Source organism: Lissotriton helveticus, chromosome 4_1 (genome assembly GCF_964261635.1).
Source record: "Lissotriton helveticus chromosome 4_1, aLisHel1.1, whole genome shotgun sequence".
NCBI lineage: Eukaryota > Metazoa > Chordata > Amphibia > Caudata > Salamandridae > Lissotriton > Lissotriton helveticus.
In genome coordinates, this window is record NC_136063.1 from 1,441,136,115 (window position 1) to 1,441,160,674 (window position 24,560).

Here is a 24,560-nt window from a genome sequence, read left to right on the forward strand (position 1 = left end):
CATGGATAAGGCGTTGTCTAGTACAAAACCCAGATTACGAGCATGGGGCACCGGGGTAGGAAGGATGCCCATCTGTTCTGGCCAATGCGCGGGGTTCCAGAGTTCTTTGTCTTTTCCCAAAATCAGAATTTCCGTCTTGTCCCCGTTCAGTTTTAACTGGTTTGCTGTCATCCAGTTCAGTATTTTTAGTAGTCCTTCCTTGAGTAGCGACGGGGAGTGGGGACAAGAGTTAGACAGGGAAAAAATGATTTGGGTGTCATCGGCGTAGTTCATGAGCGTTAGCCCTAGCTTCTCAACAAGTTCTACCAATGGTTTTAGATAAATATTAAAAAACAGAGGGCTCAGGATGGACCCCTGTGGCACTCCATGAGCTGCAGGTAGGGAGTCTGACTCGGCCTGTGCTGATGCGATCTGAAAGGTTCTGTTAGCCAGAAAGGATTTAATCCATTCCAGAGCCTTTCCTCTTATGCCATTTGTGTGTAGTTCTCTAAGGAGCGTTTCGTGGGAGATGGTATCGAACGCCGCACTTAGATCCAATAGCACAAGTGCTACTGTTTGGCCTTGGTCAAGGAGTTGTCGGATATTTTCAGTGACACCTAACAGGGCGGTCTCCGTCGAGAACCCAGCCCTGAAACCAGATTGCGAAGGGTGGAGTAAACAGTTTTCTTCTGCAAAAGTGGCTAGCGTGGAGTGTACGTGTCTCTCGAGGCACTTAGAGAAAGCAGGGAGCAAAGATATAGGCCTATAGTTGGCCAGTATTTCTGGGTTTGCATTAGGCTTTTTCAAGAGGGGTGTCACCATGGCGTGCTTCCATAAGGCCGGGACAGTGGCGAGGTCGAAGGACAAATTTAAAATGTTGGCAATGATGTTCAGGGACTGGTCATCCAATTGTTTTATAATTTTAATAGGGATGGGGTCCCTAGGGGAACCAGATTTGACAGATTTAAGGATTCCTTTGAGATTCTCCAGTGAGAGTACACACTGGTATACCCTGTAATAGTTTTAAAGAGCCTCTGCATCAAAAAATGGATGCTGCTGCCACAGACACGAGTCTGTCCTCCTGCTGGTGGACGAACCTCAGGCAGGGGAGGCCTGGACAATAGGTTTCCTGTCCAGGGAGGTGCCAGCACCTCCCCAGACAGGCTTTAGTGTATAGGGGCAGGGTGGGTTGCAGGCAGTGAATGCTCCATGCATTTCCCAGCTCAAACCGGTTGCTGGGGCACTCAGCCCCAGCTCTGGCGCGAAACTGGACAAAGGGGAAGGGGTGTAACCACCCCCTCCCCAGGTCCTCCCATAGGTGGGACCCTAGAGTTAGTCCAACCCCTAAACTTAGTATAAGTATAGGAACCCAGTCCCTAGGACTTTAGATTACCCTGGACGAAACTCTGAAGACGGAATCTTGGACCTTCGACATTCCATATCGACTGGAAGACGGAAGAAATCTCCCTTGGGGTCAAGGAGTGACCTATCTGTTCAAACAGGCACCAACAAGCATCTCGCCGTCTGCATTTTAGAGGCTCCCGCCGAATCCCGAAGAATCTGCAACATAGGACACGGACACAGACTTCCAGACATCTGAGGCCGACACGAGATCCCAGCAAAGCTGAGACCCCAGTCGACACGAGAGACGTGGGACCGGAACTCCTGGACATCCTGCAATTTTGCAACTGCACCTACTCCCCGAAGTTTCCCGAAGTTGTGCATTGGGCAATATGTTGCCCTTGACCCGAGCACCTTCTGCACCGAAGCGGAGAGGCCTACACTCCACAAGTGTTCCGGGGGCCCATTTTCTTCACCACCGCTCGAGGCTCCTTCGCGATCCCTTGTTCGTTGGCTAGTGGGTCCCCACGAAGGACAATCCTTTGTTTCTTGAGCTTTCCTGGTTGATCCAGACGTGCTCTGACTCCCCTCTAAAGGGTGTGTCCCTCAGACCTTGCTGGTCTGCACCGAAGCCAATCTTTTCATCTTGAGTGGGTTTCTGTTGCCAAGGCCTGTTGGGTCCAATCCGGATACCGACGCTGCAGCACTCGACATCCTTCATGGGACAGCTCGAACCCAGCTCCTGGTCGTCGTCCACGCCTCCTTGCCCTCGTGGCTGAAGAGTCAAGCTTCACCTACTTCACCTTAAAGCACCCGACATTGGCTAGCATCTTCTTGTCGCCATCCTAGTCACTGGCTAGTGACCCAGACTCTGTCCCCTCTGCTTTCAGGTTCTTCTGATCTTCGATCCACCCTTGGATCCATCCGGACACTTTGCTCCTAGTCGCCTGCAGCACTTCTTTGTAGCTCTCCATAGAAATAGACGACAAAACCCAACACAAAAAGATACCTATGCACCCGGCTTCCCTGGGTGAGGTAACACAAGTACTTCGGTGATCCCATGGGTCTTGACTCTCGAAGTGTCCAGTACTGAAGGGGTTCCCTCTCATTCCACTCCTAAGTGTCCTAAGTCTTTAACTTTGTAACTTAAACTTTCCTCACAGAAGTCTATGGTGATTCGCGGCTGTGTTTAGACACTGCACGCGTCCCCTGTGGGTCTCCTGCGTCCCTACCTTGGGTGGTTCCTGGTTGCCCCAGCGGTGCTACAGGCCTTAGGCCTCACTTCTATCCCGCCCGTGGTTCTTATACCACTATTTTAGTATATGGTTTGTGAGACCCCTAGGGCAAAACGTATAGTGTGCTATTTACTGTGTGCTATTTAAAGTTCTTGTGTTTTACTTTGGCCTCTAGCCTCATAAAGAGACTAGAGGGGTTGTGTTTAGAATAAATACATATACTTTATATATATATACCTGGTGTGGTGTACTTTCATTTGATCATTCAAGAGATTATAGACTGGTAAAACAATCTGCTTTACATTCCTTCAACACTTAGCCTGAAGGCTGCTCTCCACAGCTACCACTAGGATAGCTTTCTATAAAGGTTGTCTAAACCTACCATCAATATGGATCGTTTGGACTGGTGCAAGGTGCCCACTAGAATAGTGGACATCATATCATATACAGTGGAGATGGCAGAAGGTGGCACACAAAGGCGGGGTACTAGCATTAGATACGAGGCAGAGAGAAAGTAAGCACCATTCAGCAGAACAAGTCAGGTATGGGAACACATGGAGCGAAATATTGCTGATCAGCGGGAAATGGTATTGTCCAAAGCTCTATTTTTAATATAAAACCACGGCCTTTGGTGGTATCACTGAAAATACAACATTACAAAAATATATTATTGTCTACGGGTGCTTGCGGAAGACAAATTTCTATGGTCTGGAATCTAAGGAATGCTAAAGTGATTCTGGTATTTTACTAACCTCTGTTGGTCATTTTCTATCAAGAAAGTAAATAGAGGCAGTTGCTTGAAAAAGAAAAAAGAAAGTCCCTACGCAGAAAGCAGTTCTGGTATTTCAGTGACCTCTGGTGGTTGTTTTCTATCAAGACAGTTAAATAGAATTAGTTGCTAGAAAAGATTTACCTAAGCCGAAGCAGAAGCAGACAAATTCTGGTGCTATGCTCCTGAGCCCCCAAAGTACATTCAACAGATCATCCGGTTAGCGCAAGGGCAGTCTAGGCTCGACCTAAAAGAAGCATCTGAGAGGGAGTCAGGTGTGACTTCTGCAAGTTGAGAGTGAACCCCAGAGAATGCAAGATGTCCACCATAGTCAAGAGGTGGGAGACAACAGCCTGGTGTGAGCCCGCCTTTAACAGCCAGTCATCGAGATGGGGGAAGACTGGGGCTCCTGATCTCCACAAATGAGCTGCAATTACAGTCATCACCTTGGTGAACAGACAAAGGGGTGAGGCCACAAGGGTGCACAGCAAACTGAAAGTGCTCGTGGCCAACCGTTAACCGCAGGTAACTGATGTGGGCAGGCAGGATGAGACTGTGGAAAAATGTGTCCTGCAAGCCCAAAACTACCATCCAGTGACCCGGATCCAGGGCAGACAAGACATGAGCGAGCGTATGCATTTTGAACTTGATCTTCTTGAGGAAGAAATTGGGAAGGTGTTAGGTCCAGGTTAGGACGAAAGCCTCCATCTTTCTTGGGCACCGAAAAGTAACGAAAATAGCAGCCATGGCCTACTTCTGGCACTGGGACTGTCAATGGACCCCTTTGCCAAGACAGCCATCACTTCCTGACAGAGCAGAGGAAGATGGTGGTTCGTCAGCCTTTCGCAAGCAGGTGGCATGGGTGGAGGGCTAATCTCGAAGGAGAGGGAGTAGCCCCCCTGGATAGCCTGCAAAACCCATTGGTCTGATGTGATAGACTGCCAGTGGTGCAGGTGATGGCGGATCCTGCCGCCCACTGGGTGCCCATGATAAGGGTGTAGACTAGATGGGCTTGGAGGCTGAGACGGGGCGGTGGGCTGGGCTGGGCAGACCGCTGGCTGCCTGACCCACAATGTCTGTGGGTACAGCGTCCTCAGCCAGGTAGAGGCTGTGGAGCTTGTGCAACGCAGTGGCTGGGCAGGTACAGACACGGCCTGTTGCCCCCCATGGCCACGAAGTAGTGAAAGACAGATTGGGGTTGACGAGGGGCCTTGGGAAGGCCCAAAGACCTAGCCGTAGTTCTGTTGTCCTTGAAGCGCTCCAGCGCTGAATCCGCTTGGTCTCCGAAGACGTCAGCCATCAAAGGCCATGTCTATAAGAAATGCTTGAACATCTCCAGAAAAGCGAGTCGTCCTCAACCAGACTGTAATAAAGTTAGTATACTGGAAGAGGTTGATAGGAGACACTTTGTTTGAGAGAAGCAGGTATCTACACAAGTTACGTCCTACTCACACAGCGCCAGCAGCAACTGACCAGTGAGAGTTCTAGAGCAAATCAAACTAGATGTAAGCTCTAGAATGAGGAACTCCAGGCAAATTGAGAAGCATGGAACTAGATGATAGAAGACTGGAAGTTGGAAGTAATGGAATGAGTGACTATTTACTGTCTCACTCCACCACGATTAAAGTTCCCTTTGAGCTGTTTCGGGGACGGAGTCGCAATACCCGCATGTTTCAAGCGTGGATGAGGGACAAAAGTGCGAGTGTAGGTTTGGATGCTGGTTCTGGCGTAGTGACCCCAACTACAGATCCCGGTGTGATTTCCCCTTTTGCGGATCCTGGTGTGGTGTCCTGGCAACAAAGTCAGAATTTGAAAATTGCCAAAAGAAAAGAGTATTTTACGCCAGGCACGCTGTCACTCACATCCGCGCGTGTGGGTGACAGTGCGTGTATGTCTTCCACAGAGATCTGTAGGAGTCTCAAAGTTCTCCTCACCTTTTGTTGTGAAAAAACTCTTTCAGAATGCGGTGAAATTGAATGATGGTCGCATCTGGAACTTAAATAGATTTGCCCCCATGCGCACTAAAATTCATTCTGAGTTAGTTGTTCCAAGTAATCCTCCCAAAGAATTGCCTGCAATACGAAGGAGTGCTCGCACTGGAAAGATTCAGGCAAGATTTCATGATTTTGTTCATCATTAATGTCTTCTTTGCTCACTATTAGTTTATCTTTCCTCTTCTCTGTCCCGATCCCTCTGTGCTTCTCCTTTCTGCTTTCCTTTTGTAAAGGGGGAAGGTTGTAATGACCTGCGTGTCATCTAGTTCCGTGCTTCTCACTTTGCCTGGAGTTCCTCATTCTAGAGCTTTCATCTAGTTTGATTTGCTTTAGAACGCTCACAGGTCAGTTGCTGCTGGCGCTGTGTGGGTAGGACGTAACTTCTGTTGATACCTGTTTCTCTCAAATAAAGTGTCTCCTATCAACCTCTTCCAGTGTACTAACTTTATTACACAGACACGGTGCAGTCAGCCACTGTTGATGAAACCACTCTACCCAGTGATTCAGTGGTGTCCAGTCCAAAATGTATGGTAAACTTGGCTGCATTTCTCCAGTCAGCAACAGCCTAGGAGAGTACAGCCTGGGCCTCCTCCGGGACCATCAACAAAACCTGTTCAACCATGCCCCACAGAGCGTGGGAGTAGCAGCCCAATAGGCACGCACTGTTCACCAACCACAGTGCCAGGCTGTTGGAAGAAAACATCTTCCTCACGGAGTCCAATCTCTTGGATTCCCTATCCAGGGGTATGGAAGGGAAAATACCATGGGAGATGGAGGCCTAGACCATCAAGCTCTCAGGTGTAGGGTGTTGCGTGAGGAGGTTGGGGGCCCCAGAAGCGGGCGGTGGCGGCAGGCAATCGTTCTGTTCACAGGAGACTCTATGCTGGGCTTGGACCAGGTCCCAAGCAGGACATCAGTAAGGTCTTCATTAAAGGGAAGAAGCAGTTCTAAAGTGGGCACTCCCGGCTGAAGCACCTCCATCAAGACATTAGCCTTGACTGCCACAGAGGGCAGGTTAAGGTCCAGGACCTCGGCCGCACTTCCTCACCACCATAGTGAAAGACACTCCCTCCTTCATAGCAACAGTAGGGGGAGAAAGCATGCCAGAATCTGGAGAAGTGTCCAGACCGCTGGCTTCCACCAAGTCCTCACACCAATCCGCATTAGGGTCAAAGGGCTGGTATGTTTCAGGGTCCATCAACGGCTCCCAATCTTCCCCGAGTCCGAGCCCACTGGAATAGGCCTCAGACTCCGGCCTGGAAGGCATGGCTCCAAACAGCGCCGGCGTAAATTGACGACCATCCGGCTCCGTATCGGAGTCAGGGATCAGAATAGGGATGGCGCTGCTGGTGGGTGCTGGGAGCGTCGGCATCGGGACCGACATCGGGAAGGTTGAAGTGGCATGCCTGGCGCTGGTACAAATCTATCTGTGGATCCAAGGGGCCCCACTGGGGCTGAGGTGGGAGCCGACGGCGTGGATTCAGCAGGGGCTCCTACCACACCCACGATGCCTGAAGGTGCACCAGCAGGAGCGGACCGCTCGTATATGAAGCGCATGGCCTCATAAAACTCTTGAAGTTGAGCAAGGGGGTCACAGGGTCTCCCGGAAACTCAGGGAAGCACAGAGCTGACGGATGCGCTGGCTCACCGTCGAGCCATGCCTTGAATGCAGACACTCCCTCATCCTAACGGAAGAGGTAAAGTCAAAGACCTCTTCAACTTCCGTCTTACGATGGGACGTACTCAAATAGCCCGACAACTTAAAGTGCAACGAAGAATTAATTCTCCGTGGCTGCTCCCGGGACCTTCCCCTCAACCAGGATCTAAATCATTGCTGAGTCGCGTATCGAGCTGCAAGGAGCTTGAGGGGTCGCTCCTTCAAGGCGTTCGGGTTCATGGCATTCGTAGCAGGCCTTTGGAACGTGCTCACACTCGAGGCACCATAGGCATACAAGATGTAGGTCCATTACAGGCACCGCAAATCTTGAAGCCGGACTTGCGGGATGACAACTCTGCCACACCAGGAGATCATCTCCAAAAACACTTCGACTAAAGTCGTCAAAAGTTATGTAAAAAAATTACTAAGGGTCGCCACATGCCCCGCCCCTGGCCGCCTGGAAAAACGGTATGGACTTTTGCATGGGACTTGAGCAACCCATATTTTTGGCCAGAGGGTGCCCAGGCAAACATTTTAAAATTTGGAAGAGATGGGCTGAGTACCGAGGGCTGGACTTGGACCCTCCATCTGATGTGACGGCTCTGACATTTGGACATTTGGTAATACTGTGACGTGTCTTGATTTGACTATGCACGTTTTCTATACACGTATCTCATTTCTCTGTTAGCAGCAGCGCAATGGGGGGGGGAGGTGGGGTGGGGGGGTTAGTTTGTTCTGTAAATGTCTGCAGATGATATGCTTACTTTACTGATGTTGGCAGAAGACTCCGGTGCTCGGGGCTATTCATTTTATGTGTGATCAGACAAATAAAAATCTGTTTTTTAAAAAAAAATGTACTAAGGGGAAGTTCTCTCCGGATCTGCGCTGACTAAAATGTAAAGAAAAGAACTGACATCAGCGCGGTGGGATGGCACCTATATAGGCACCACACACGTCTCTGACGGCACGGACGATGCCACACGGAGCCGATCTACGCCACCTACCGGTGCACAGGGGTACTGCTTTGTGGATCCTTTCTGACGCCTGGGGATAATTTTAAGGTAAGTAATCAGCAGCTGGAAGTCTATTGGATGAGAAACGACACAAAAACATCCCTTAAGGTTTGAAAGAATGTGTTACTGATTAATAGTTGAACATGATACCTAGATAGGCCAAAGATGTTTCAACATTCTTTTCTTGTGTTTATGCAGGATGTATACATTGCTCTGTGATCCCCTCAACAATGAAACCCTTAAGGAGATTCGTAAAATGGTCTCAATCCTTAAAAGCTTTAACTGAAGCCCTGACTCAACTGCACAACTATACCTACCTGCCATCTGAATCTATCCATAGCACGCAAACACCTCTAACAGCTATCACTCAACTACATAGCTTCTGAACCCGGAAATAAACCTTGGGATCCGGACCATGTCTCTTCAACTCTGACAAGTCCACTCTCTTGTTCAACTAAATACAACCCTACAGGTTCCAGCAACAGTTCCATTTGTAAGCACGCTTTCAGTATGATACACTTTATGCACTTTATACGTGCACAATGATCAGTTGTGTATTACAGAAGCAAAAGGACATTCCCACAAGTGTGAAATTCTCACAGGGACAAACGTAATCCTTGGAGCTTAAAGTGTTCTATTCCCCATCTCTCTTTCCCTACACTTGTGTCGCTGTACAAGTATTTAGCATTTGTGACTCATCCCACACATTTAGCAGGAGTTAAATCTGAACTTCCCCTGCAGCCACACACATAAAAAAAAACTTGCTATAACATCAACAATTTAAATGAGGTTAAACTGGTGCAGAAAAAAACATTCATGGAAAACAGGCATAATAGGAAAACCATCCTAATGCACAATTGCTCAAATCCATGCAAAATGTGTGTTTACAAAATGCAGTAAATGGTAGTCAGAAATAACAGGGTATGTGTTTGGTACTTCCCAATGATTTACCCCACTCCAAAAACTGTTTGCAGCAGAAGGACCACAGCACACTTCGAGACAATCCGAATGCCTTATCCTTAGCTATCACCAGCATGCTAATAGTGGACTGGGGCAAGAACAAGTGTAAGCAGCAGAGTTCAACCATATCATGCTCCTAAAACCAAATAAACTGTTACCCTCTGTGGACCCAGGCTTCATACTAATGAGGCCACCAAACCCTGATGATGCCAGCAAAGGACACCTTCCTGTCAGATCTGCTCCCCTGAGTTAAAAGACTCACAGGAGGTATGGCTTAAAACAATAGTCTTCTCATCTCAAAATGTATCAGATCGAAAGCAAACCTGTTTTAGGGAACTCATTTGGAGAGGCTTAGCGACTGACGTGATCCTTACTGGGTGCCTGCTGGGGTAGTAGAAATATAATTTAATTCATTCATTAACAAGCCAATATCGCAAACCTTGATTGGAACCAAATAACAGATTTCAGGTTTGAAACCCATGAGTGTCACCGGGCTGGAAAGCCAACAAGCAGGTACTTCTGTTTTAAAAGGCTGCATTCAGTACACCAACATGGTTACAATGGACTTTGAAGAAAAAATTGTTTGGTGGGCAAAGCAGTCCAGAAGAAGATATCTGTGGTTCCAAATTCATAATTTAACAGCCACTAAGCACCCAGTATGCTTCAATCAAAGGACATTTGAAGAATATTTTATAAAAAATATATATTCTATTACTCCTATCACCCTGCAGACCCAGTTGTGATAGAGGTTTCTTTAATTGTGCTACTACAAACCACAAGGCCGCTCAGCTCTACACATTTTTCGCTACAATTTCTCTTACTAAGGCTTGACTTGTTCGAGTATTCAAGCTCTATTACAGATCCTACATCGTAACAGTTTCCTTTCTCAGAGTCTATCCTTGCCTACAAACAATATCACTAACTGGTTAACATCATCACCTAGAACAATTAGAACCTGTGGTTCTTTATCTCATTTCTACCTGTCATCGTAAGTCGTGCAAGAGGTTTACATTGGTCAGCGATTTAGAATTTAAATTCTAGGAAAAATACATTTTTAAATGTATCGTATACTTCTAGTTTCACTTCACCATTATCATTAACTTTTTGTTTCTTTAGCCCATCTTAAACCAGTTCATTTGCCAACGTCACCACATAAGCGTCCCTTTTTCCCTTTGGAAAGTGTTTCTCTCCGACTCACATGTATCCTCAGAAAGGTATATCACATTATCCATCCCTATAAATAATAGACTTGTGGGATCATAAACCATTCTTTAAAAAAATTGTTTCTCTTGGCATTATTCCTTAATAGTGTGGAAATGTGAATTGTAGAATATGAAATGATTCTGAGATTTATGTTTACAGTGCTAACAGCCATTACCCAAGGTTACACAATCTGCTTTAAATGTTTACAGAAATCTCTGAAGACTGTAACTGGAAGGTAAATTTCTGCAGGCCGAGATATAAGCAGCAACCCATAAAAAAATACACAGAGTATACAGCCAAGTGCCTGAGGCGTTACCACCCTGTTATGATTTGGAGGTATGTTTTATAGAAACACATGTACGTTCGAACAAATCTCTTGCTATGGGGGTTTTAAGTGAATAATGGCTGCCTTCAATGCTGAAGATAAGATGTAAAGATGGGAATATTTTACTGTCCAAATATCACAAGAGTAAAAATTACTTTGATGCATACCGGATCTTAAACACTGTCCTTGTTTAAATTGGTTTCAAACAAATTAATGCTGGTTTAAACATGAACAGTTTTAAACTAACCACATGAATACAGTTTCTAAACAGCTTAATAATACTGAAGACATTTACAAATTAAAAGTGTAGCCGTATTCATGTTTCAAACTTCAAATGTGGATATGACACAAATGAAAACTTATATTTGGATCATCTGCACGCAGTTAATTTGTAAAAAGATGTAATCTTTTAATTATGAGCTGGATTCTACATTGCTAAACAGGCAGGACTTTGGAACTGATGCAACTGAATACTGGAATAATTCAAATGAATAACTTCAACACAGTTGCAAGTAAAGTTCACCAAAATATTTCCAGGTACTCACGATAGATACCATGTACCTTTGATCGGCTGCCAGTGAGGAGATCATATTCTGTCAGAATCTGGACAAATTCCATGCTAGCCACTCTTAGGGAAATATGGGGTTGATTAGCATGCTCGCTAGGGTTATTGAGTGTACCTGGACTTAAGAGACCTGTGGGAATAAATCAAGCAGCTGAATGGGGTTTTAGGTTAACACAATCACCTCAAAACTAAGGTAGAAATGTGGTAAAATGAATGTCCGCTCCTGGCAGGAGGTAAGGTTGGTCACAAGGTTGGGGAACGGTGAGATGTGTCTCCCTTATCAGTCTTCCTTAAGGCACAGGATCCTTATGCTACTCCTTCTGTTCCTGTCTTCTAGATCTGTGATGCAGCATTTCATCTGGTGAATACTCTGGCACAAGTGTTTGTTGATTGTTGACTCAGAACTGTCTTTTAGTCTTCCAATCTGCTCACCCTTCTTTCTGTTTTAGTAACTCTTAAGGAAAATTTACGAAAGTTGCTTCTTAAAGATGTGGCTTCTGTAAGAATCAGATTTGTAATCAACCAGATGTACTCGAGCAGGAACCCGGCTGATTTGCATTATGCTGGTTCCTTCAGGAGGTGGAAGAGTAGGGGTGAGAAATGGGTTCTGCCCATTTAACCTCTTTGATTTTTTTACTTTTTAGACTAGTTGGTTTATGGACTGCTACCGTGAGTATAACTACCAGAGTTATAAGGGACTGGGAGTGCTAATCGCTAGTGTCCATCTTTTAAGATAAGGTCCGTGAATAAGAGGACAAACTTCCAGGTAAGTCAGGAACCTCAGTTTTATTCAACTGCCCACCTCTAGAGCACGACCAACACTAGAACTCACCTTTGCTTAATGTTCCACACAGGGAAGTAATCACAACAATCACCTTTACCTTTAACCCTTTACATCCCTTTTCCTTCACAGAATACTGAGGAATATCACAATGAAACAATAACTAAAAGAGTAAAATAAATAAAACTTTGCATGTGACCATATGTACAACAAAATGTAAAACACAGTATGGCATAAAATGTAAGCTAAATGGAACAGCAATACAAATGCAGTGTCCATATATATGCTACAAGATGGAAATCAGCAAGAAGCAAATATCCATCATATTGCATAATCCTTACACTTTAGAGGACTTGTGCTCACTCTACTAGAAGACCTTCTAAGACAGTTGTCTTTCCCCAAATCAGAATTCACATTCTTCCCGGTGTACAGCGCATTTTTCACACATGCACACTGACTTGGACTCTAGTTCAACTGGCACAAAGCACTTTTTCCAAACATTCCTATTTTTCCAGCACAGCCACACGATCCTTCACGTGAATAGATGCTGACAAAAATATAAATCATTGCGGATGCGCCTGTTTTTTTTTTTTAACCCAATCTCAAACACTGACTGACATTTTTTTGTGCTGATCATCAACAGTACTATATTTCATTTGTACAACAGATCTCACATCTATTACATGTCCTAACTTCGATACATCAACATTCTTCCTGTACATCCACTCTTTATTCAGTTTGGATCCAGCATCTCTTCTTCTGAAGAGGAGAAACCCTCTGTACTGATATGAGGAGTAGTCCTCGAGGCCCAAGAAAGTCACTGACCATGGACTTCCAATCCAAACCATAAACTAATGCTAACTGTAACTGATCCTTAATGACAATATTAACTCTCTTCACCAAACCATTACTGCGAGGATGGTATGAAGACGTTCTCATCTGCTTAATACTAGCACATTCCAGAAATTCTCTTTATGTCTTTATATACCAAATGAATGCCATTATCAGTCACAAGTTATTCTGGATAACCTTCCCTTACAGATTGCCCTTTTAAAAAATCCATGACTACTCTGAAATTTACATGCTCCACAAATTTAATCTCAGGCCATTTAGATAAGCAATCAAAGCAAAACAAGTACACCATTGTGGTGATTTGCTCAGAACCCCAAAAGGCTTTGAAATGTAAAAAGCTACCTTCTGTCATTGTGAGCTACTGGCTACAATGGGAGCGACAGGAGAAGGATGAGTCACATAAGATTTGTCACTGGGGACCCACATACAACAATCTCAAACATAACTACTCCAGGTTCTCACTCTGCACGCTCTTCATGGCATGCACACCAGTATGTCCCTCATGAGCCGAATTCAACACAATACCATGAATACTCAAAGGAACAACCAATTGCCCACAACTAGGACAATGCCATCAACAGCAAAAAGCTCCTCAGAACTAACTTACAAGGTACTAATGCCTCAAATATAAACTAACAGGAGAGGAACTAGTGACACATTTCACAACCTCCTGTATTTCCTTATCGTTAACTAATGCTTCCAATCATTCCCCTTCGGAGAAGGCTCCTTTCATGGCACTACCAACTGAGCTCACAGCACATACTTTTTCTAAATCATCATTCATCTCATGCATAGATTTGTACTCCTTCAAAGGTAACCTGGTAAAGCAATAAACCTCAAAATTCTTAGCACCAGCAACATATTCCAGCTTAAATTGGAACCCCTGTAACCTATAATGCCACTTGGCAATGCGAGGAGTCGCTTTTCCTCCACCTCTTTTTCTGAACAAATCGACCAACTGTTTATGTATGGTCTGTTGTCAAAACAAACTAGTTGTAAGACACAAAATTCTTAAAATACTGCGTTATGCCCTGCATAATTTACATATATCTTGTAGTTTATCTATCTTCCTGCTGCTCAGCCAGTGTGTGTGTTTAGAGTAGAATGTTGGGAATACAGTGATGCATGGAATGTTGGGCGTCTGTGTGAGTGAGGAATGACAGTTAGAGATGGGCTGAGCAGCAGGCAGGCTGCTCCTGGTGGGGTTTGCGGTTACATAGAACTAAAGGATTGACTACTGGCTAACCTACATCTACTTCACCTGTTTACCTGGACTACCCCTGTGATGTACCTATATACTATCTGGATGTACTTGGACCAGCTACAGAATAAAGGTACTTATGAACTAAACATGGCTACCAGTGTGTACATGTGCCACTGGATACAACATACTGAACACCACACTACCGATCAAATGGGTTCACTGAGCGGCAAAGGCACATTTCCTACAATCACCAGCAATAGGCATTCTAGAATGTTCCATTGTTTTATGATGTCAGCTTGGGTTTGCAACTGTAATAAATTCCTCTGGAGGCGCTGTGAAGAATAACATTTTCTTTTATTGTAACTCTTCAGACCCACGACGCTCCGTATGCGGCCAGCTCAGATCCCAACAGGTTACTGAGGAAGTAACGGTAAATGAGCTAACCGCAGTAGAAGTGCTCGTGGGGAAATCCAAAGTAGCAGTAGAAGTGCTCGTGGGGAAATCCAAAGTAAACACTTTCTAATATATACATATGGCGCTTGGGCAAAGTGTGAGCGCAAGCAAGAACATACACCGCAGGGAACATTGTGGGTGCACACTCATTCTTAAAGTAACAATCAAGCAATAACACAGCAACATAAACATCGTTCACTGAAGGGCTCCATTAATGAAACTGCTAGCTGCCTGTAGCACAGGAGAAACCACCAAATACTTTCTTCATTAAATATTGCCTAACTGACGAATTATGAGAGTGGACTACAGTATTGTTTTAAAATTATACGTACTTGCAGTGACCATCTGTGTTCTGAAATAGACCAAGGATTCATTATTACTGGTCCAAATGTGCAACAGCGTTTAAGCTCTGGCGTTTCCAAGGGCAGTCTCACACCAGGGCAGCAAAGTACAAAAGAGGGATGATTTTGCTTCACATCTATCCCCTTGTATGAATGTAAGTTTAGACTCTCACCTGCTCGGTCATACAAAATGTGGGACCGCTGCAGTCCTTCCTTCACATGGTCTTCCATTATGATAACCCCAGTTTTAGAAGACTTTTTAGCGCCAGGATACGAATAAGACTGTTTTCCTGCTGCCAGTCTGGCCTGCACCGCCAACTGAAGACCATTCAGTCCAGTTCTCGCGTCGCCATCACATAGGTGCGCTAAGGTGCTCAAAGCTTTCTCTTCAATGTACACCGGCATCCTGCAATTACATGACAACAAAAACCTGGTTATCCGTGTGACCTTGCTCTTAATACCCAAGGGGATACCGATGAAATTCACCGGACCTTGTGTAGTATGTGCATTTGTCTTGTTATGGTAGAATCTTATTAGGTATTGTGTGTTTCCCTTTAAGTATACTAGTTGTACTCATTTGAATGGCTAAGTTCTATGTTCTAGTGTGTTCTCGTTATGCACTGGGGATCAGTTCATGCAGACAGCTGATCTACTAGGACGTGCTCTTTAATATGGAATAAACTTCTACTTAATTCAGCTGGATTACTTATTTATTTCCAATACCAAGTTACTACAAAAACTGACGACGATCGGATCATCAAAGAACAAAGAACCGAATTAAGAATTGAAAAAGTTTTTGGGGATTACTTCATCATTATTTTTTTGTTGACACTGAACCTTGGAATTTTTTTTTATCTGCTTTTTGAATTTAAGAAGTTTAAACCTACATTCTACTCTGATTACTTCTTATTATTCTGGAAAGGTTCAATCATTCTTCTTCTACATTCAATGGCTGCTTAAAACTGTGAGTATATCGATGATTACATTTCTTATCTAAAGGAATAAACAGACTGCCTTCCGTTTATATATATTTTTTTCTTCAACATTCACTTAAAGGCATTTTCTAAAGACTTTGTGCATCTTCGAAAGGCTTTGTGTACCTGCAAAACGCTTTGTGTACCTTCAAAATTTCTTCGTTGTTGTTGCGTGCACCCTCGAGCTCCTCAACGCTTCGCAACGTATGTTGTGTTCTTCACGAGCACTCTATGTTTACGTTTTCGCTGCTTAGCGACCTTGCGTGCTGAGGAAGTAGCGCACGTCGGAGGTCGCGCTGCGTCAATTGCGTTTGTGCGTGCCTCCATCTTGGATTTTATAAAAGTGTCTTTGAAGCGTTTTTCTGCAATCGAGCACGTCAATTCTTCAACTCTTCTACGGAATTGAGCAACATTCGTACATTATCACCTACAGTGTGTGTTTATTCCATTTATTTGGTCTTTTATTTACAAATTGTGGGTTTTTTCCCCAAATTTTTAATAAAGAAAATGAGTAATGACAATTCAGGTGGTAATTCTGCTTCTACTGGTTCTACTATAAACAGCTCGTTATCTTCTTCTTGTATTAACATCAATATGAGTACTCCTAAAGAATTTTTAACTTCTCCTGGTGAACCAATCATTAAGTGGTCCGAATGGAAAGATTATTTCCTTAATAACATAGCCACTTTGGAGGACAATGTCGGAATCTTAACACCTGAACGTAAAATGCGAATGCTTTTGCATAGTCTCGGTCCAGAAGGACTAAGAGTTTACAACCAGATGCAGAAACCAGATAGATCAGGCGATATTTACATTTTTATTGCAGCTCTATCTGATTTGACTGAACATTATTCACCCACAGTTTGTATTGGTGTCACTAGACGAGCATACTTCAAAAGAAAACAGTTGGAGAATGAGTCTGTAGAGGAGTATGTTTCGCAGTTAAAATTGCTGGCTATGCATTGCAAATTTGGTGTGTTGCATGATGAACTTATTCACGACCAAGTTGTTGTGTGCTCAAGAAATAAGAGTATTCAAGATAGACTTTGGATTGAAGGAGAATCCAGTTTGAAAGATGTAATTAGGTTATTAAAAAAGGCTGAGCTTTCCGATAGGAGTTCTAAGGCTCTTTCAGAACAAACTGAATCTTCAATCACCTCTACTTCTACTTCTGGTGTCAACAAGGTTTCTGTCAATATAAACAGTAAAGATGTGGCTAAAAAAAGAATTACAAAAATTTTCAGACGAATAAGGGATTTCAAAAGAGATCTTTCAAGCAGAAACCATTTTTTAAGCAGACTTACGACAAGAATAATACTTCTTTTGCTTGTTATCGTTGTGGGGATAAGAATCACAACGCTGGATTTGACAAATGTCCTGCGAGATCTGTGAAATGCTCGAATTGTGGAGTTTTAGGACATTATCCTAAAGTATGCAACAGGAGTTCATTCCAACAACCCAAAGTTTCCTGTATTAATGACACTGATTCTTCTGGCTGTGATTCTGACTTCAATAATTCTGCATCTCTTATTGCAGGGAAAATTCAATGTAATATTGTTTTAAGTGTTGAAAGTAAACCTTTATGCATCGTTAAGTTTGGTGGAATTCCAGTTCAGGTTGAATCAGATTCAGGCTCACCTTTTACAATCGTTAACAAGGATGTATGGGAGAAGGAATTAGTTAGCGATTTGGGTCCTCATCTTGAGCCTACGGATGTTTCACCTGACAGCTTCACTGGTAACAAAATTGAAATGTTGGCTTCGCGCGTAACCGGGATGGTCGCGTTAGCACAGGGCTCCCAGACCTTCGCCACCTCCGGCATTTATCCGGACTATAATCCTGGTTATGACGACGGATCATTAAAGATGCAACCCAACTGATATGATAGTTGCTTTCAAAAATTGATTTGGTCCAAGGGAACCGATTTTACGACGCTCTGAACTTTCCTGGCCTGCTCCATGGATCTGCCCCAGGCTCGAGATGATGATGATCAGTGGCTTCACTGATCCTACTTTCGACCCTGGACTTGGCTTTCGGTTTCGCTTTTGGCCCAGACCCTTCTACGCAGCGGATTTGCCCCACCGCCCACGGACTGCTTCACATCGCGGTCCCACTCCAGGGCTGGGCCTGTATATCACCGCTCGGTGTGTGACGTGGAACACACTGTCCTTTGGCTGAGCATCTGTGGGTGATTTTGACATAGCCATTTTCACCAGATCTCGGGGTCCCCTCGGGGGCGCTGCTTCCAAAATGGCCGGCAAGCCCGAGGTTGAAAGGCGAAAGACCAAGACTGTTCACCGTGGGGGCTCCATACAATCTAATGTCATGGACCGATACACCCATCCTAAGGGATCCCCCGGTGGAACGGGCAAGCCTCTGGAGGACAAGGGAGATGACCTTACGGCGGACGAAGACCCGACGCTGCACGATATCATGGGCGCCATTGCGAGTATGCAGACCTCAATCGGGGTGCAGTATGAAACCCGGACGCAAAAACTAGATACAGTGGCGATCAATGTCAACTTGATCAGGGCGGATTTAGCTAAAACGAACGAAAAAGTTAAATCCCTGGACTTGAAGACTTCTAGCCTCACGACGGATGTCTCCGATCTACAAACGGAGGTCCGCGATCTACGGTCCTCTAATGACTCCTTCTCTCGTCGTTTGGAAGATTTTGAAAGTCGTTCTAGGCGGAACAACGTCCGTATTGTGGGTGTCCCTGAGAACTCCGACAACTTAAATGTTGACCTCATCGTGGAGGACCTCATCGTCAATTATTCGCACCCAAGGGCCTGAGTAAATTCTTTGCGGTGGAGCGGGCTCACAGAGTGCCGGGTGGTAAACCAAAGCTGGGTGCTACCCCGCGGCCCATCATCGCCAGGATATTTCATTTCCGTGATCGGGATGCTATCCTGCAGGCATCGCGCTTGGGTGGCCCCACGAAATTTGAGAATACGACGGTGAGTTTCTACCCAGACTTCACTCAGTCGGTGCAGAAGCAAAGGATGGGGTTTCAGGGAGTGAAGAGACGATTGAGAGACAGGGACATGAAATACGCAATGCTATTTCCAGCTCGGCTACGTGTGGAACATGGAGATCGGACATTCTTTTTTGATCACCCTGAGGCTGCAAGTGACTGGCTCGACACACAACCCAGGCAGCAGGAACACCCTGAACATTCTGGTGGAGCTGGGGGTGGACTGATGGAACAGGAATAGTAATGTAACTTGGTTTGCTGGACTACATATAGATTTTTCGGTATGGTTTGCAGATCCTTTAACTTGCTTTAATTGAGGTGGTTCTCCAGGGGTGGCGGAGGGAGTGAGTCTCATCCTCCTCTGGGGTTTCTTTTCGTAGATTAGTTATTTGCTAGGGCGACAGGCACACTGCAAGTTGGGGGGGCCTTTGAGTCTAACGCAGGGGTGCAGGGTGGGGGGTCTTGTTTTGAGGGTAGGTTGGGGGGAGGAGGGGGGGAAGTTGTTTTTGTTTGGTTCACTTCAAGGCACTATATTGATGGACTTTTGGACTTGGCTGTCGAGACTAATGTGGGGTGGATGCTGCGACTACGTTCGGGATGGGGGGTAGGGGGATTGTTGTGTTGGAATGTTAACGGGTTGGGGGACAGGATAAAACGTGGTGTGGTGTTACAACTTTTGAGACGTCTCTCCCCTGATGTTGTGCTGTTGCAAGAAACGCATCTGATAGGCAATACATGCCAGGCCATGAATCGGAGGGGCTACCGTCTCCTGGCACACTCCGGCTTCACCACTGGCTCTAGGGGGGTGGGTATCTTGGTCAGAGTCTCCCTCCCCCTTGAGATCGATACTGTCATTCTTGACGACAGGGGGCGGTATGCCGCCATTACTGGACGATGGGAGGGGAAGGTCATCACTTTACTCTCCGTTTATGCTCCGCCTGGCCTTCAGACCACGACCTTTGCTGACTTGGGGAGGGTGGTACTGGGGCTCCCAGAAGGCATCCTTGTGGTGGGCGGCGATTTTAACTCTGTGGTCTCCGGAAATGTCAATCGCTACCCACCTAGGGATCTTGGGAGGTCCCAGTCCTGGCTGGGTGGCTTCCTTGACACTCTGGGATTGATAGATTGCTGGAGGCTGCTACACCCTGGACAACTACAATACACTTTTCATTCTGGTGCACACGGTAGTCTCTCGAGACTTGATTATATTCTGATGCCCGCAACACAGGCCCCACTTGTTAAGGAGATCAGACATTTGGCTAGGGGTATTTCAGATCACTCCCCCTTATGGCTCGTAATGGAAACGGGACCGGGAACTGAGGGCCGGGTAGGCCCGATCAACCCTTGGTATCTCCGTGACCCTAAGATCCACATGGAATTGATTAAATCACTCGACCATTATTTTGTGGAGAATGTGGGGTCTGTGTCATCTTCTGCCTCGCTATGGGAAGCCTTTAAGACGGTTATCCGCGGCCACGCCTTATCGTTAATTAATAACGCTAAGAAACGTAAGTGCGAGGCAGTGGTCCGACTTGAAACTGAGATATCAGACCTAGAAAGGGAGCTGGAATCTGATGTTACCCAGGACTGGCTGCACCTTCTCAGCCTCAAACAAACTGACTATAGAGCGTTGGTCACTGATGCCGCCAAGGTGATGAATAGAGAGCAGCAGGGTCGTTTGTATGACGTGGGTGATAAAGACGGAAAGTTGATAGCCTGGTTGGACAAGAAGGAGAGGGCCAGTCGTGTGGTTCCTTCGATTGAGAGAGCGGATGGAATGAGAGTGACTGACCCGGTTGAGATTGTGGAGTGTTTTTCTGAGTATTTCCAAACCGTGTACTCTCCAGTATCGGACAGACCGGAACAGGATTCGCATCTGCTTCTGTGGGACATTGCTTTGCCCTGCTTGTCGGATCTGGATAGGGATCTGATGGACGCGACACTCTCTGTAGAGGAGGTCGCGACCGCGGTCCGCTCGGTGAGGTCGGGAAAGGCCACGGGTCCGAATGGACTTCCCATCGAACTTTATAAGCTACGCCCAAATAAAATAGCACCACATCTTCGCTCGATGTTTTTAGAATTGCTAGATGCGGGTACCCTCCCATTCGATCAAAGACTTGCATCTATCGTCGTGATTCACAAGGGAGGGAAGCCGCGGGATTGCTGCGCGTCGTACAGGCCCATCTCGCTCTTAAATGCCGAGACTAAGATCCTCGCTAAAGTGCTCGCGAATCGTTTAATCACTGTTGTCTGCGACCTGATCCATCCGGATCAGTCCGGATTTATTCCGCACCGAAACACGGCACTGAACCTTCGGCGTCTACATGGCGCCCTTGCGAGGGCGTCCTCGTTGCGTGAATCGGCCATTTTGGCTTCTTTAGACGCCACTATGGTGTTTGATACGCTAGAGTGGCCATACCTCTGGGCTGCCCTCGCCAAGTTTGGTTTTGGCCCTGTTTTCATCAGTTGGGTGAAACTACTATATCAAGACCCCTTGGCTCAGGTGGGTGTTAATGGTCGTGTTTCTGGCTCATTTTCTCTCGGAAGGGGTACTCGCCAGGGGTGCCCGTTGTCTCCGCTTCTTTTTGCCCTCGCTTTGGAACCCTTGGCGGCTTGGCTGAGGTGGGAGCCGTCAATGAAGGGTATACGCTGGACCCCTGATTTTGAGGACCGGGTATCGCTTTACGCTGACGACATCCTGCTATACCTCACGTCACCTCGGAAGTCGCTAGTAGTGCTATTCGATGTATTGACTTCCTTTGGTAAAAATTCTGGCCTTGTGATTAATTGGTCTAAGTCCTGCGTGTACGTTCTCTCTGGAGACTCTCCTCTCTTGCCGCGTGGGTGCCCAATACAGGTGGTACATGCGGGTTTCAAATATTTGGGGGTGTTTATCACCTTAGATCCTGTGGTTCGTTATGAACGTAACCTGCTGCCCCCGCTTCAGCGCTTGCGGTCCGATGTCGAGGCATGGCGTAGACTTCCGTTGTCCCCGCTCAGACGAGCGGCTCTCTTCAAGATGATGTCACTGCCCCGATTTTGATATGCCCTACAGAATACTTGCGATACCATCCCGGCCAGCTACATTCGGGAGATTGAAAGCTTGCAGAGACAACTGATATGCGGTGGGCGGTCCCGCATAGCCCTTGCCAAGTTAACACTTCCTTGGTACGACGGTGGAATCGCTCTCCCGGATATTAAGCGCTACTACTGGGCCTCCCAACTGGGGGCGATTAACCACGGCACGTACGATCCCGCGTCGAACCCTGCGTTCGCAATGGACAGATGGTTGCTGCCTGGTGGTGACTACAGCAGGGCGCTTTATACGAAATCCGCAGGGAGGATGCTCACAGGCCCTACTAAGATAGCCGTGCAAGTATGGCATTGTGCGCATGATGCCATGGGATGGAAGAATAGACTTACACGCGCTACTCCTCTCTATGCTTCCGAGAGGCTGGGCTCCCTATGGAAGACGAAAGGCTTCGATAGGTGGGACGTGATTGGTATATGCAGGGTGAACGATATATGGACTAAGAGTAGGGTCAAAACCTTCGAGGAGTTGAGATTGGAATATGACCTAAGTGACAATGAGTTTTTTAGATATGCCCAGGTCCGACACGCGCTGATGGCGGTTTTCCCTCCGGGTACTACTGTTCCGGAGGCGTCGCCGCTTGAAGATCGGGTGCTGGATGGGCATGTTCCCGACAGTACGATTTCGCTTATTTACAAAAAGTTGATAAACGATAGGACCGATCTCCTACGGCGACTTAGGGAAGCTTGGACTGGCGACGGTCTGGAGTTAGATGACTAAGACTGGCAGTCGGCCATATCTTCGCCGAAAGAGGTTGCAATTCCGGCCCGCCTCCGGTTTGTACAGCTTAAGATTCTCCACAGGATCTATGTTACCGGTCCACGCTTGGTCAGTATGGGTTATGCTTCGGATGGGCTATGCAGGCGTGGTTGTGGCCTCCCGGGCACCTTTCTTCGCATACTTTGGGAGTGCCCGGTGGTGGTTCGTTTCTGGAATCGAGTGCATGCAGTCATGGAAGAGGTCACGGGTGTTGCGTTGCTGCCTGAAGCTTGACGATGCTTGTTGAATGTTTGGGAACCAAATGATTTTGATTTGGCACAGACTCAGTGGGTGACCCTTGGCAACATGATTGCTAAGAGGGATATCGCCCAGTTGTGGGGCTCTCAGAGGCCACCCACGGTTCTGGCATGGAAGGAGAACATGGACTGGTGCATGTTCAGAGAGAAGACGGTGTATGTGGCACGTGGCAGGCCTCGCAAGTGGTGTAAGATTTGGGGTCCATGGAACTCCTACCGGGGAGAAATATGTGCGCCTCCTTTCACACACTTGGTGGCAGATCCTCCCTCCCCTTGACCCGACATTCCTGCTATTATGTTGCTCGACCTGTCTCCGGACTTGCTGCATCCCCCAGCCCTCCCACCCTGTAATGTCAATGATTGTATTATGCTCTTATGCTTTCCTCCCCGCAGGACGCTTCGCCATTCGATTGATTGTACTGCCTTGATTATTTATTCTTGTTTATGTTGTTAAAAGTTTTAATAAAAAGAAATACACATTTTTTTTTTGAAATGTTGGGATTTCGTCCTTTAATGTTCGAATTTAAGACTCGCATTGCTTTTTGTAAATTGTATATTGCTATTTATGGTCCTTCTGTTTTAGGTTGGAGGGATCAAAAATCGCTACATATTATTCTGGATCCAAACAGTCCTGAACAAGTTCTTGTTACTGGTGTGGGAGTGGACACAAAAAATTGGGTTTTAAGGGAATTTCCCAATGTGTTCTCAGGTAAGATTGGTAAATTCAAGGGATTTTCACATCTTATTAGATTGAAAAGTAATGCAATTCCAAAAATTCATAAAGTTCGAAATATTCCTTTGATTGTCAAAGATGAAGTCAGAAATGAACTGTTAAAGTTACAAGAAAATGGTATTATTCAACCCATCGAAGCCGCTGAGTGGATTTCTCCATTGGTCGTTGCGAGACGTGCCAATGGAAAAATTCGCTTATGTGTTGATCTTCGCAATTTGAACCAAAATATAATCGTTGATCAGTATCCTTTACCCAGGATCGATGAAATGCTGTTATTAACTCGTGGTGCGAAGTACTTTTCTACGTTGGATTTATCTTCAGCGTATCACCAAATTTCGTTGCACCATTCTTGCAGAGACCTGACGGCATTTTGTACCCCTTTTGGATGTTTCCGTTTTCGCAGAATGCCATTGGGTTTGGCTTCCGCTGCCGCGGTTTTTCAAAGGCTTATGTCACAGCTTTTTGGAGAATTGCATGGCGTCATCTTTTTTCAAGATGATATACTCATCATTCTTCTCAACATGACTCGAGATTAAGGAACGTTTTACTTATTCTTGATGAAAGATGTCTCACTGCTGAGGTTTCTAAATGCAAATTCTCAGAAAATAAAGTGGTGTACTTAGGGCATGAAATAGGAGAGCAGGGTATTAGACCAAAGACTAAATTAATTAGGGCTATTTTGGATGCTCCTTCTCCTAAGTCCAAGGATGATTTAAGATCATTCTTGGGGTTGGCAGAATTTTATTCTAAGTTTATATCTAATTTTTCTGAAAAGACATTTCATATGAGGAGTTTACTAAAGAATAAGGTTTCCTTTGTGTGGTCTGACGAGTGTCAGCAAGCTTTTGATCTCATAAAGAAAGCTGTATGTTGTGCTCCTAATCTTCAAGGTTTCGATCCAGCTGCCACCACATTTATTACTACGGATGCTAGTTCAAAGGGCTTGGGTGCAGTTTTGAGTTAAATTTCTGAATACAGTCAAGAAGTGATAATTGCTTTCGCTTCCAGATCTTTGACTCCCACGGAAGAAAAGTATTCCGTGATTGAGCGAGAAACATTAGCTGTTGTGTGGGCATTAGAGCATTTTAGAAACTTTG

The 24,560-nt window shown here is 45.7% G+C and overlaps 1 protein-coding gene across 1 annotated transcript in view; it reads right to left on the minus strand.

Annotated features, from left to right (window-relative positions):
• The window catches only part of WRNIP1 (WRN helicase interacting protein 1), a 457,752-nt gene that overhangs the window by 105,953 nt on the left and 327,239 nt on the right, over positions 1-24,560 (minus strand). Inside the window, exon 4 of the mRNA XM_078688019.1 lies at positions 14,846-15,078. Within this exon, the coding sequence (XP_078544145.1) occupies positions 14,846-15,078 (233 nt within the window). The remainder of the gene's footprint in view (positions 1-14,845; positions 15,079-24,560) is intronic.